The following is a 15,685-nucleotide window of genomic DNA, read 5'->3' as shown; positions in this document are numbered from 1 at the left end:
TACCACTTAATAAAGCATGGCACATTTCACAGTTTAACGTGGAAAACGGTGTTTGAATTATTGTGGCACTTACAGCGTTTACCAATTTTAGTCTTCAATTATCCTGTGTTTCTGCTTGACTTCGTTGGCCGTGTGGACTACTTTAACGTCTTCTCTAAGAAAGATTTCAAACCGAGGGGACAAGCGATACATGTAGCTTGGGAAAAAGTCAATCAACATCAACTTTTCACAGAGTAGCGGCATGGCAGATACCGCGCAAGCCTTCTTTTGATTGCTGAAATCCTGAAGCGACACGTGTAAGTTTTTTTTTCCAGATTCCATTGTTAATGAAGACTGTTACTATAAGTCAATGTAGTAACCTAGGCTTAAATGGAGTATTAACAACAAGTGTAGACACATAGACTTGTTGTCTACGTCACATCACTGCTTCGTACATAAGAGTGAATTAAATTTAGTATCATAAATGAAATCAACTTCGTGAGATTCTTCTGCAACACGAGATGTCCTTGACGTTGTATTAAAAATGTTCTCATGTGTAGTTTTCCTCCTTTCTCCTGCACAGTTCCCTTCTGGAAAGTCCCACAGCATTAATCAGTGTTCCTTCTAACCCGAAGCGGTTTCGTCCCACGGAGTCGGCTGTTGTTCTGCATTGTTCATAAGTGGCTCGACAATGCTCCAATCTACAACGGTGGACAACAATAATGGAACAGTGAAACCATTACCTGATAGTAAGTCGATATCTATTGTAGCATCAAGCTACTTTATCAATTTATTGGTATTGTTTTGTTATTACTGGTTACGGTACATTCATAATGTAAGCATAACCGCAACTTTGAATTTCCACAAGAGGCGCCAACTTAAGATATTTGCGGGGGGGCAAGATCGGCATAGCCAATACTTTATACGAGGAAAAGTCAATATACAAGTTGCAAAATGAAATATCTTCTAATTGCTGCAATGTGAAATTCTTTTATGAATATTAGTCGTTGCACTGATCCTTTCCGCAAGTACCGGTGTAGGTGGCGGCACCACCTTGTATCGTATACGGCGCTATACCTGCCGCGAAATTACAGTCGGGACGCGCTAGCAACCGGCGTGGAACCACCCGCTCTGGTAGCGACGCGCAGTTGCCGGATTGACCTACTTCAGGATTTTCGCGAGTCCACAGAAACACGTGTAGGATTAAACATCTGGTTAAACAGTCAACAACGGGACAATTCCATTGTTCTAATTCTCAGCAAAAACAACTGATTCTTTAACTACTACTTCTGTTCTTTCATTCATTTTTTATGTTTTTACATACAGGTAGATCGAAGCATTAATAACACATGTACCAAATGTATCATTAATGTTTAGGAAATCGAGAAATTGCCAAGCGTTTCGTTGTAATAAATTGAACTCTGTATTGCCAGAGCCTGTATTATCCTGTAGCTTCCCAAATTATCTCACTTCACACACCCACATGTGGTTCGGATCCCACTTCCAACTGTAGGTCCATTCCAGATTAGCCGTAGTGTGCATAAAGTGGACTTTAAAACCAACTCAATCAATCAATCAATTCACACACAATTGATTTGTTCTTGATAAATTCTTTTCTGTAATACAGTAACTCAGTTCTGTAAAATTCTGTATAAAAGGTAAATTTTTGTAGGTTCCGCAAAATATAATTTAAAAAACATGTTAACGAAACCAAGTTGTACGTAATTTGTTTATACGTTATTAACCCTAATTTTCAAGAAATACATTTCATTTGTACGTTCTGAAGCTTCAACTATGTCACAGAAGTATAAATTCCATGTCGTTACAAAACAAAGGGCGAGTTTCGTATACAAAAACAATAGCTGGGCATAGCTGCGGTCGGTATTGAGTTGCGAAAAAGACAAGTGTCGCGGTGTGACAAATAAGGCAAAAAGAGGCGGCATAAAATCAAAGGAGAACGATTTGCCACAGTTATTCATAACGCATTTTCTTTTGTAGGTAATTATGATACGATATAACACAAGTAAGAATATGACGGTAACTGATGCTTGCAATGTACCATAATAAAAACACAACAGAGGTTCCTTCAGTGAAGGTTTTCGGTTGCTGTGTAGAGCAGGAAGATAAAATGTTTCATGCTTCCCAGAATGTAAAATTCACACGGGAAGTTAACGTTAACCTACAAGAAACTTCAGATTCAAACTTCTAGATTCGTTAAATTATCACTTTACGACGCAAATAACATATATTAGCATACTGAAACGTACGTGCTTAATTTCGCGTGACGCTTAATTTTTTCCCGAGCTTGCCAACAGCTGATTAGCCTGTCCGTCTGTTTGTGCGAACGTGTCAACGTAGAAAACCCCAGCTACATGACAGCCAACGAGGAGACAGAATTTGGTCACGTTCTGCCGTTCTGCGTTCTGATTGCACGCTGCTTCTTATTTCGTCCCGACTTTAGTTTGGTATTGACGCTTGTGAAGCACGTGGAGAAACCGGGTCTACGTCACTGCTGGAGGGTGGGTTGCTGGCATGCGAGCCAATCAAAAAATCAAAATCTATCCAGCGCTTCACCCAAGCCCTGGTTACCTAGCAACAGAAAACGCTTATCACGGTGTTGCCGCTTATCGGGCGATTGTTCCTGCGATCAGTTTTTATGTTGTTGGAGAGGACATGTTGTTTGTTGCGTTGCGTTGCTGTGATATTTTAACCGGTCCGTTTGTTTAGTGTTTACTGAATTTAGCGTATTCTTTGTTTTATATACCGTGTTGTTTTAGTGTGATATTTTTTTAATACATACTTTTCTGTGTTCTGATTGTGTGTGTGTCTCGTGCTTGTGTGAAGAAAGTCAAACACAGGAGACAATACTCAATGCGAGGCTTCAAAATTGGAAACATCAGGAAAGAAGATGAATATCAGTAAACGCGTGACTAATTTAGATCCATTTCAGCAAGACGCTATTCGTCGCCATATATATATATATATATATATATATATATATATATATATATATATATATATATATATATATATATGACGTAACTGACTTACCTCCATACATTCTCGACCTCGACCTAGGCCATATTACGGAGGTGATGTGGTTCTCCGACCACCTTTACTCCAGGTACTCACGGGCTGAGTCGACCCCGCAGCCGCTTGGGATAGTTGAAAGTCCGACGCAACACCAACTGTAATTTTTTGCACTTCAGTTGCGGTATAATTGAAAGATGGGCAGACTTTAACAGCGAGTTCGGAAAGAAATGGTTATTGCAAGTGTATATATATTCAATATTTTCAGATTGATTGATTGATTTGGTGTTTTAAGTCCACTCCACAGTAAGGCTAATCGGGACTGGACCTTCAGCTTAAAGTGGGATCCGAACCATTATGTGCCTCCACCAGGTATCGAACCCGGGACCCCTTGATTACAAGGCAACGACGCAACCACGGCGTCAATATTTTCGGAGTGGATTGAAAAAGTAGTATAAAACAATACTCGTTTCGTTAATTCATGTTGTTAGGGAGATGGAAATGAAGAGAGAAAACAATAACACATTTCATCGTTGTTGTTCCTTTTCATGACACGTTTTCCTCGACACACCGTCGTTTTCCTCGCACTGCGTACCGTACCGCACGATATGGCAACACCGTGATGCGTGTTCCTTTAGCTCTCAATACCAAACTAATTTTGCGGCAGGTATAGTAGTCACGTTCTCGTGCTGCGGTGAGTCAATCGAGTGCCAAGTGGGTAAGATGGCAGGTATGTTAGCCGAGTGTACACGTGGTGAGCAACGGGCCGTAATTCGATTTTTGTGGACGCAGGCATCCTACTCGTGGAATTTCTGCCCAGGGTCACACTGTCACTGCAACCACGTATTGCAGAACCCTGACGAAGTTACGGTCACTCATTCACAAGAAACGTGCCAGTGCTTTGAGAGATGGAGTTCTTTTGTTGGATGAAAACGCTCATCCACACAGTGCCAATACCACAGTGGCTCACAAATGGTCCCTAGGTTGGGAACGACTCTCCTACAGACTTTCATCTCTTCGGCCCACTGAAGAATCACCTGGGTGGTCACCGGTTCCAGGATATCGAGGAGCTCCATCCTGAGGTTACCAGTTGGCTACAACACCAACCACAAACCTTCTTCGCTGCTGGCTTTGAGGGACTCGTGAAACGCTGGGGCGAGTGCCTAAATGTTCATGGAGATTACATTGAAAAAATGGTAAAGGTCACAGGCGTCGAAATTTTAATAGTCGCACTTATTTCCTAGAAACTCTGGCCGACCTCCGTGCACAGCATGCTACGACGTCAGGGATCACGTGTTCGAATTTCGGCCTGGGCATCGGTGTTCTTTGTGAGTGTTCACTTATCCTTATCTTCGCGATTAGCCAAAAGTAGTACAAATGCGAATTAAAATAAACCAATCTTAGGAACTGCGATTTTAATAAACAATGTTCCATTAAAATTACCTCTTTGGTTAGATTTCTATAACATATGCTAGCAAAAAAAATTTGATTTAATGATCACGTTGGCAATACCCATCACACTAGTTGCCAGCCGCCACTGGACACACATACATTACTATTACTGAAAACGTACATATTTAATAGAAGCAAGTTGTATTTATAGCAAAAGCACATCTCGGTTGTTCGTAACAAACATGTTAGCATATCACAGTTGATAAGAGCCACGACATCGGTGATTCGGTCCCTGAGATCCTGGATATTAGTGGGCAGTGGGGGCACTTAAACAGTATCCTTCACAAACCCCTACAAGAGAAAGCCAGAAGGGGTTAAATCGGGGGTACGAACTTCTAGCAAACTCGAGCACACAAAATGCCTGCTCCCGTTTACTGAAGGACACATTTCATGCATAAAAACTTACATTGTTATTCTCTCTATTGAAGTTACAGTTCTAACAATCCGTTGCGTAGTTTAATTGTTGTAACTCCTCTAAATGTTAAAATTACTACCATGTATTAATAAAACGATATGGTACATAAACTACGCATATGTGTATTATGTAAGGATTAATGATTCCTATCTAGAAAACAATATACAATTTATAATATAATTTGTATAGTTCTCTATCTCTCTCTCTCTGCTGTTTTTTTTATAGTAGTTAGATAATTATATATAGTACATAATCAGTGTCCAAATAGACTTCACTATTCACTTCAAAAGTTAAATGAAAATTCAGGGTGGACTATGCCCTCCTTCCCTTCCCCCGACCCTAGGGCCTAGAGGGCACAGGGAGGGAGCCTACCGTGATATATTCTAAGGTCACTCTTCTGTCCACTCAAATAGACAATTTAGAAATTTTGAGAACAATTTATAATAGTAATTCAAGAAATCACACAATCGCAGAGAGAAGAAAGAGCAAGTGATGAGAAGTAGGGAAGAATGTAAAAATCAGAAAATGACAGACGAGGGCAGGGAGAGAAAGATCAAAAGTTTGAAAGAATGAAAGAAACAGAAGAGAAAGAGATTGAAATAAAAGCAGAGCAAGAAAGAAAGAACGAAATACAGGGTGTCCGGGCTTCAGGTAAACAAAAATAACATGCTATAACTTTCGAACGAATTGATCGAAATGTGCAAGCAAATACTCATTCGATAGGAAATATCTTCAAGATTTTATAGCCAACATGGCAACTCTGCAACTGCCACGCTGCGCGCTACATGATGGAAAATCGCAAAATCGTTAGGTATACAAATGAAAAGAGCAGAATTTCTTAAGCAGCCATGTTATGAAATGATTTTTACGTTAGAAGTTACAAATAACGAAAGGAAACTATGTATATATGAACTGCTCATAATCGTAGAAGAATAGCTGAAAGTGTTCATGTTTCAATAAATCTCAATATGAGCACCATTTGTAGTTCTAGAGATACCAAAACGATAATCTACCTCTTGCCACACATTGAAAAGCATTTGGGGCGTTATAAGCTGAACTGCATTAATGATACGTTCTCTCAAATCTGCCACATTTCGAATTTTTGTTAGGTACCCAATGTCCTTAATGAATCTCCAATTAAATAAAAGTCTAATGGCCACAAATCTGGGGATCTTGGGGGCCAAGGTATCGGCGCACCTCGTCCAATCCACTGTTCCGGAAATGTCCGATTGAGCAACGCTGTGACACGTCTGTGATAGTGATGAGGGACTCCATCCTGCTGGAAAAGAAAATCAGGAGGTATCTGAGGAAGTACAAAGTTCTCCAACATGTCTAGGTAGACCTGTCCAGTCACTGTAGGCTCTATGAAAATAAGGTCCTACCACGCAATTCTTTTCAAGTCCTAACCAGACATTAACTTTCGGTGTATCACTTTCATATTCCATCAGCTGGTGAGGATTCTCACTACCCCACACGCTACAATTATACCAATTTACCTTATACAAACATAGAAGGTGACTCATCACTAAAAAAAACACCTTGTCAAGAAAATTTCCATCTTCAATCCGGGTCAGCATTATCACAGCGAAGTCTCTTCTGTTCTGTGGATCGTCTGGCTTAAGGTGTTGAAGCAGTTGCACTTTGTACGCACGCAAACGTACACGTTTGTGGACAATATCGTGTACTGTTGAACGAGGAATCCCTAGTTCTCTACTTGCCTGTCTTACCGACTTCCGTGGACTCCTGCAGAAAGAGTCCCGCACACGTTCAACAGTCTCTTCAGTTACGCGCTCTTTCCGATACTTCCCTGTCTGAGACAGCAAACTGCCGGTTTCCTTTAGAGTCTTGTCCCACTCGTAAATGGTTTTGCGTGTGGGAGGATCCACATTCCATTCCATTCTGACATGCTGCTGAACACGTGTAACGGATTTCAATTCAGCTAGCCAAAGCACGCACTGCACTTTCCGCTGCGGGGTCCACATCATGAATAACAAAGCAAGAAGCGCACTCCGATACCTAACGAATTTGCTATTTCCCATCATGAAGCGCGCAACGTGGCAGTTGCAGTGTTGCCATGTTGGCTATAAAATCTTGAACATATTTCCTATCGAATGAGTATTTGCTTGCACATTTCTATCAATTCGTTCGAATGTTATAGCATGTTCATTTTGTCTACCTGAAGCCCAGACACCACGTATAAAGGCTAACGAGAAAGACTTAGGAATAAAGATCAAAGTTCTTTGGCGACAACACTAGCACCTAGATACAGCTCTGTGTACATTACAAATCTAAACAATAAGCAAATGTAATGCTTCAAACAATTTTAAGAAAAAATGTTCAATATTATAGATTAACTCAGAGGTAATGAAACCAAATGTACACTCGTTGCACTAATATAAAGGTTTGTCTTTTTATTGCAGACGAGCGTTGGAGTAAGCTGTATATTGTTCCACTGGTGCAGTCACTGGTTTTCCCCATTGCATTTAGCGCTATGTAAGTTGTACATTTAAAAGGATCTTTATTGCATTTACCAAATGAAAAGGACAGTACACTATTACTAAGACATTCTTGGTGGAATATGAATCTATGAGTAGTAAAAAGAAGATTAGAATGTAATTAGTGGTGTAGTAAGGAAAGGGAGGTCTATGTTGGTGTTACATGTGAGCGAAATTTGCGTACGCATTGCAAAATGACTGAAGAAATATTCCCCATATTTCACACAGTCCATATGCTGTATAGAGCGTCTCAACCTTAAAAGTCAGTATGGAAATAAATGGAGTACGTCCCTCTCTGTCTAATACATGAGTTTTGCCAATAGCTCTGTTCTTCTCTACCACCGCTGCGTTGCCAGATGTTACAAAATATACAAAATGTAAGTCATAAATTTCAAAAAGTGAAATCATTATCCTATAGAGTTTTTATGCTTTATTTACTGACGGCATTATATAACCTGTTATAAATTCATGTGATCTGAAATTTCCATAATTATGCAATTTTGCAAAATGCTTAATTTTTTTCTAGTAAATACTTCAAAAGCCATAAATATCAAACCGCTTGAACAAATTCGCGAGTTTTTTTTCCTATGGGATCTAGGATGTTTGTTGATATGATATTCTTCGCCTGAGTGAATTATATTTTACTTACGAGGATAGTTATATATGTACATTGGATATTTTGTATAAATCATCAGACCGTAACACGAAAAAGTTGGTTAGCGAGAAACTTTTCGGTTTGTCGCGACCAATTGGTTGACCAAGCGAGAAAAGTGTTGACCATTGTTTGAAGTTATTTTTAGAATGCATTGTTACCCCACACCACCGTGATTTATTGGGCAATCGTAGTTTGTTTATGCGGGCTGTCTCGCGCATCAAATTCATTGCGCGTCGCCGAGGTTACATTAAAATTCAGTTGCAGGCGCCCCGGTTCGCAGGAAGTGCAGTGTGACAATTGTGGATTGCATGTAAGTTACATATTTCGTTTAATAATGGATAGAGAAGTTGGAAAAAGGCGCAGTTTTGGTAAACCTCGAGGTAAAGAAAGCATAATAGTTATGCGCGTGTTAAATTACTTTTTAAAGTTAATGAATATCAACAAGGCAGGTTAGATAACGGCTGATGTTACGGAGTGTTCTGAACGTCTTATATACAGAATACGAAAGGAAGAAAGCGAAGGTCCTCTCAGAACACCGGCAAAGATGAAGTCGACAAGAATGGGGAAAGAGAATAATGCCAGAACGAGAAAATACGATGGAACCGGGTCCATCAAGAGAAACAGATTTTTTGTAGGATGTAACGTCATTACCAGACGAGAACAGTAGTTGCGCTTAAAGGTACGTGAGCACACTTTGTTACTACTTTATTTTCCGCAAAAAAATATATCTTAATGTTTGTTTTTGCATTTATTTAATTCTGTTTATGTAAAGGATAAAACATACAACGAAAGAAGTAACAATAGTTGCGTGTATTACACATGGTATAATGCAAATGTAAAATAGTAAATAGTTACTTCGAAATATAAACATTTACATGCAAATCTTGAGATAACTATCGTTTTTCCCAAAATGCATCAAATACATAGTTTTGAAGATTTACTATACAATATTAAGGAAGTAAATTTGTCGCAATCATTAGCGGTTAACAGCGACTCGATGCGCCTCCGTTAGTTGATCTGGCAGCGCCGCGCTCCATTTAACCTATACTGACTTTTAAGGTTGAGACGCTCGATAGATATTTTCAAAAGGGCACAACAAGATCTAAATCTTGAAAGAGAAAAACAAAAGAATACATTAATGTTGCGAGTAGTTTAGGACGGGATTAGTATGAAGAAGGGAGGTGTCCTTCAGGGAAACAAGTCGCCAATGTTGCGACCATAGGCGGATCTAGTTTTTTCTGGGAGAAGCACAGAACATGCTGTAAACATATGAAATATCTAAGCCTGTATCACCACTCCATTTCATAGCTGTACGATAGACTTGGCAACGCTACATCACATGCTCTGACGTCACGCTACGTAATATCTAGGCCTCGTGTGCGAGCCAGGAGAATCGCTCGCCCACTTGGACTCTGGTAGCGAAGATACACACACACACTGGGGAAAAGTTCTACTTCAGTTAAGTATTTCATATTTCCTATGACTATACAACATATACAGGAGGTGAACACTCAATTTAGGTGCCAAGAAGTAATGGTTGTTTACTGGTTACTATAGAGCGTTCCCTGACATTCGCTACGAGACTCGGCGGCAAGCGGCCCGGCATCAGCGTTTGTCTCTTCCGGTGAACGGGTCCGCGATAGTTGCACTCTACAGTCTGTTTTTTTCGCTCTCCCTGCCTTCGCTCTCTTTGCAGACTGACGCCAGCATAATCCTCCCTCGGATGTTGTGTTGTGTCGTGTCCGTGTGTTGAAGATTGTGGCTTAATATGGCACCACAAAAGTTTACATTACAACAGAGGATTTATCTTGTCGAGTGTTACTTCGGAAAGAGGATTTGTTGAGAAGTGCGACGACGTTTTGTAAAGAAATTTCCTGGTGTTCCTGTTCCATATAGGACCATTATATTAAACCTCGTAAATGTGTTTAGAGTAACAGGGTCAGTTCTGAATAAAAGTGGAAAGACAGATGGGGAAATGTAAAAAATAAAATATACAAAGACAATCCGCACACCATCCGTGAGTTAAAAGAGAATATTGTACGAGAAATCTGGAGAATTACAGTAGACGAACTTGTACGTATGCCAATTTCCTTCGGAGATGCCAGGAATGTGTTGCAGCAGAGGAACATCATTTTCAACACCCTCTGTAGTCAAGGTTAGTACACAATATAAAAGCTTAATTTTAACAGCAGACTCTAGCGACTGTCGCGGACCCGTTCACCGGGAAAGACAAGCACTAATGCCGGGCCGCTTGCCGCCGAGTCTCGTAGCGAATATCAGGGAATGCTCTATAAACCTTAGTGATGTTAGAATTCTTGTTATTAGTAAGTAGTATTTACTGGGTATTTGCTTTGGGTGTAATAAACATGAAATTGAAAAGACACGTTTGCTTATAATTTATAATTATTTAATAAGATCTATTGCTCTCACTACAGGCACATAGTTGTATGGCTATAGGAAAATGGGAGTCCAGTCAAACTATCCATTGCGTGGTACGATGTTCGCACGTAGTTTGCTTCTTATATAGAGCCAAAATACGTGAGGATGTCAAACCTGGAAATATAATGTGCACTGTTCTCTAGATATTAAACATAACTCATTACACACACACACACACACACACACACACACACACACCACACACAAACATATATAATTCATATCACGTCGTTTTAGGTTAGATTTGTGGTCAGAATAACTAATTAAGACTGGACCTTCAAAGTGGGATCCGAACCAACATACCATACAACATACACCAACATACACCTCCACCAGGAAACAAACCCATAACCCTTTGATTACACGATGATAGAATAAGAAGATTGCTGTGAAATAGAAGTAGCTCTACGAAATTTTTATTGATTGCTTGACTTTATGTTACACGCTTTTCTACCTCTTTTGGCTAATCGCGAAGATGAGGATGATTGCTGATATCATGAGATGGACGAACGGACAATCACAAACACATAGAAATGACACAAAACGAGTCCTACGGAGGATTACCCTGACTGCAGGTCCAAGCGCCAGAGCTTCGTTAGTCTGCAAAATGCAGTCCAGGGTGTACTACCTGGAAGTGAAGTTGACATTTTTGTATCTTCAGAAAGGGCTGGCTATCCCTATCTACGCTATTTGTATTAACAATGATTTCAGAAAGGGAGAGAGAAACTTGAGAATTCATTCCCCCGGCGAGAATGTCGCAAACATGGGGAACATTTTGATGCAGAATGCATTCGCTTTATGTTCACCTGTTAACAGCATTGCCTGGTTACCAGAAGGGCCCGGATTCGAATTAAGATGTCAACTTATTTAAGTGTCTAGTAAATCTTTTCCCGATTAATGTATTTGTACCAAACACTGTTGTATTCTTTTACTATCTGGTAAAGAATTTCCCGAACTTTCTTGTCCGTTGTGGTATAATCCCAACTAAAACTAACTCTATAGCCTTCATAAACCCGAAGATTTATGGCTGCAGCAACACAAGCCTTCCATCTGTCCCTATCCTGGGCAAGATCAGTCCAATCTTTTCCATCCTTACCGATTTTCTTTAGGACGATCTCAACGTTATCCCTCCATCTTCGTGTTGGCCTTCCTGCAGGTCTCTCAGCATGAGGTTTCCCAACAAGAAACCTGTAAACTCTTCTTTCCTCTCCCATTCGTGCCACATGGCCTGCCCATCTAAGTCTTTGTGGTATCATACTATAAAGAATATTCTTGATAATTAATGATACCTTTTAGTAGGAACATGTGCTCCCCCCCCCCGTGCCCATCCCGCTAAGTCCGCCAATGATTGTGATCCCTATAACGGAAATAAATTTAGAGCCTGTGTGGGTTCTTTGAAATTTGATCAGTGATGGTGAATTGCTTGGACAGCGTGGCCATCACCGAACACAGGATGTGTTTCAGGAAAGCAGTCAACATGAACGACGACAATTCAAGGACGGATTATTTAGCTGTACCTGAGGTTTCATCTTATCTGCACTGTAAAACGTTGACGGTAGTCTAAGACTGTAAATGTCCAACTACTGTAAAAAATGACCACGACAGTTTTTAAAGTATTACGGCCATTACATAGTCAACTTAACTAATGTAATTTTAAAGATTACCTATTTTAATCCATGATAAAATATTTAAATTTAAATGTAATGTAATTGAGTACAGTTTTTGTAAGTTAACATAAATTATAATGGAATAATATTGTAGTAGTCTGTTCAGGCACACCACGAACAACGGCAGTCTTAGCAACTTGCAAATATGCTACCAGCAACAAATCTGGCTTACTTAATCTATCCACGTATGCATATAATAGCTTAAAAAACTTCACCTGCCTAACCTATTTACATGCTTATTTCTGCTATTTTATGCCTACGTGGATAGGATAGGCAGATCAGATTTGGTGCTCCGAAGTTGCTAAGACTGTCACTAGAGCTCTCGCCACGAGAACAGTCCCGTCAAGGTCACGCTACCCACCTACAGTGTTGCCAATAAGCAACAATTTCAACCGATGAAATCGACCGCATACGTACAAAGCGCGAAGTGTTGGCTGAACAGCTTAGAAGAAATGTGGCAATCCTGGAGGGGCAGGGGTGTGGAGGAGGCAAGGGGAAGCTTCGATCTTGACTGAGCTGTTTTCGTGGCGAGTTGCTCAAACGCACACCAGCTACTGACCCGGCATGGGAAAGTACATGTGGTGCTGTTGATGTGGGAATAATTTATTTTCCTTTGTTTCTTCTGTATGTTAGAATCAGTTTTTTTGAATCCCATTTCTCACTACGTCCATAATGATTGTAATTATTTTTGTTGCTTAATTTCAGTTACACGATTGCAGTCCTTGAAGGACATGTCGAGCCAATTTTTCCTTACGTTAGCGACGCAGGTGCCACACCACCAGAAAGCTGTTTGTTTACATTCGCCTTGAATTTATTCTGCTCTCTAGGTGAGTGAAATGTTCGTGAATTTTTAATATGTCAAAACTGAATACTAAGGATACGTAGCCATGGGCGTACGCAGATTATTTTCAGGGGTGCAAACAATATTTTTGCAGGAAGTGGCGTGGTCAATTTTTAATTATTTGAAAAGGGAATAATATTAATTTTACTTTCTGCATTAAAAGGTACAATGAACAGAATAAAATTGTTATCACCATTTTTCCTCGTTGGATACGCCCATATTTGCGTCAGACCTCTCCAACTCAGTGTTGATCGTGCCCCAGGATGATCAGGGTTTTTCCCAGAATATTCAAGGAATAGCGTCTTATAGGGATTAAAGAGCAAATTTAGTCCCAAATTGAGACGTTTGTTGAAAATTGTAGGATGTGTATTTTTTTTATTTCTTTTCTTTATTTTTATTTTTTATATGGACATTTCACCACAAAGGTTAATTTTTCCCGTCCCACTATACGGCGATAAGCCTCTAAACGCAAACGAAATTGAGGACATGCCCCCCCCCCCCTAACAAGAAAATTAATGGAATCTGCTAAAACTTCCTATAATTCAACTTTTAGCTGTCTCTGAGGACTGCACTCAACACATACAGGGACAAACACAGGACAACACATCTCCACAGAGATCCTGGTCGTGGATCGAGGCGCCAGGGCCTCGTTGGCCTGCAAGAAGCAGTTGCCAGGATGTACTACGGGGAAGTGAGCAGTGACTTTTGGATGCCTTACCAGAATGTAACACCTTACATCCAATCCTGCGATAGATTACTTGTGGGAGCCTCAGCATTTCGATGTCTTCCCACCTTCGTGAGAGCATTTGTGTAGCTACTAGAAAAATGATGAAGTAGCGGACTCGGGTCTAGGAAGTCTGATAATCCCAACCATGCGATTGGATGCACTGACTATCCATCACCCAGCGAAAAGCCGCTTGGTTAATATTTCATTTCACTTTAAAGGTTGCTGCGCCACGGAAATTAGAAGTTTTCCGCTCGCATAGGTTAATCGCGGCGGTAGGGATGAATAATAATGAATGGGCTTCGGATTGTTATGCATTAAGAAACCTTTAAATATGCATACAAATATGCTTTTAAAATGCTCGAAATATGCTCTTTAAATGATCAAAATATGCATTTAAAATTTAAAAAATTGACATCAAACTCAGAAAATTTAGCCATAGCTTGTAACTATTTATTAATTCCACTGTTTACATAAGTAAATAAACATGGTTTGGCTTACGTTATTGACAGTTGACCATATTTTACATATGGTTTTTGTATATCTTTTCATAAGTCCACTAACTGTTTCTGAATTCACTGAACGTCACGATTAGCAGAAGGTGGAATTTCACCAGCTGTCTCTCATTCTACTCAGCATGAAAGGTTACTATTGCACTTAATAACTACATATTGTTTCAGATGCTCAAAAGTAAACTTATATGCTTGTTATCCACGAGAATACTTTTATACTGAGCAAAGTACAGATCGCTCGCATCTCCTTCAGCGTCTTCGGATTGCAGTCTTGCACAGCCACCGTAAAACTAATGATTCTCCCACCCGAAAACAACCGGTAGAAAAAGATTAGAATTAAGTGCATTAGCACTTCACTGCATTAGCACATGTTCTAGCAGTTGTGTCCTAATTGCGAACAGTTCTAATTGCGAACACATGAAAGTGAGGAAATACTTCCATGTCCTAATTACGAACACATGTAATTGAAAAACCTGTTTTCAAAAACTAATAAGGGTAGTGACACAGAGAGACAGCTGGTTTGACTAGCAACAATAGCCAACCATTGATAGACTTATCATGATGGATGATTTTTCTTTCTTTCTTTTTCTTTTTTTCACGAAAAAGTGGTTAGGAGCAGTAACAGGTATACGGGGATTGATGGTATACATACATTTTAAGTACAGTGTCATATGTTTTCAAATTTGAATTTGATATTAATAATTATATTATTAAATAACGAAGCTCTTTTCAGTTAAGAAGTGTGCAGTATGTAGTCGTTATATAAAATAGGCCACACTTTTATTATTAAATTATTTATACTACGCAACGACTTTAATCATGCCGAATTATCTATGTTCCAACAAGGCTCTGACCAGTCTCAAAGTCCCTGAAAAAAAAAAGTCGTTATAAAGACACAGGAAGTGGAAGAGAAAGTTGTAGGTCCAAAGGTGGAAATTGTGGTCGCAATTAAGACACTGACCTTCGAGGTTAATCCTGTTTAGGCAGGAAGTGTTCACAATTAGGACGACACGATTGTAGCAGGGGCATTTCCAGAGAGACGTGACTCACCTGCGAACAAAGATAACAAACCGGTCTTGACTACGAGGAACACCTGACAAATGAATCATGTTTCTGAATTGCTCCAAAGAAAAGGAGTCTACAAATTTTCAGGCAGAAACAGCAGAATATGCCTTTTTAAGTAAAAATTGGTAAAATATGTAATATATTCTGAAGATACTGACAATATGAATTTGCATATGCTATATGCAAAATGCATAACTATCCGAAGCCTAGTAATGACTAATGAGATTAAGTTCATGCAGGGTTGTTTTATGTTGTTGGAAGTAACTTGGTACAGGTAACACTTACTTTTTGGAGAAATTCTCACTGTAACTAGCTACTTTTAAAAGTAAATAGCTGTTATTGTAATCGAGTTACTCTTTTTTGCAATAGAAGCAACGTTACTGACGGCGTGTAATTTCTTTGCAGGAATGT

The 15,685-nt window shown here is 39.6% G+C and overlaps 1 protein-coding gene across 1 annotated transcript in view; it reads left to right on the top strand.

Annotated features, from left to right (window-relative positions):
• The first annotated feature begins 567 nt into the window (after positions 1 to 567).
• LOC145985964 (DNA damage-regulated autophagy modulator protein 1-like) overlaps positions 568 to 15,685 on the top strand; it is a 38,925-nt gene continuing 23,807 nt past the window's right edge. Inside the window, exons 1-3 of the mRNA XM_083120112.1 lie at positions 568 to 728; positions 7,297 to 7,369; positions 12,838 to 12,959. Of these exons, the coding sequence (XP_082976238.1) occupies positions 671 to 728; positions 7,297 to 7,369; positions 12,838 to 12,959 (253 nt within the window). The 5' untranslated portion in view covers positions 568 to 670. The remainder of the gene's footprint in view (positions 729 to 7,296; positions 7,370 to 12,837; positions 12,960 to 15,685) is intronic.

The sequence above is a fragment of the Lepisma saccharinum genome, chromosome 3, assembly GCF_977018435.1.
Source record: "Lepisma saccharinum chromosome 3, izLepSacc3.1, whole genome shotgun sequence".
In the NCBI taxonomy this organism is placed as follows: domain Eukaryota; kingdom Metazoa; phylum Arthropoda; class Insecta; order Zygentoma; family Lepismatidae; genus Lepisma; species Lepisma saccharinum.
Note: the sequence above shows the minus strand (reverse complement) of the source record. Positions and strands in the feature narration are given on the sequence as shown.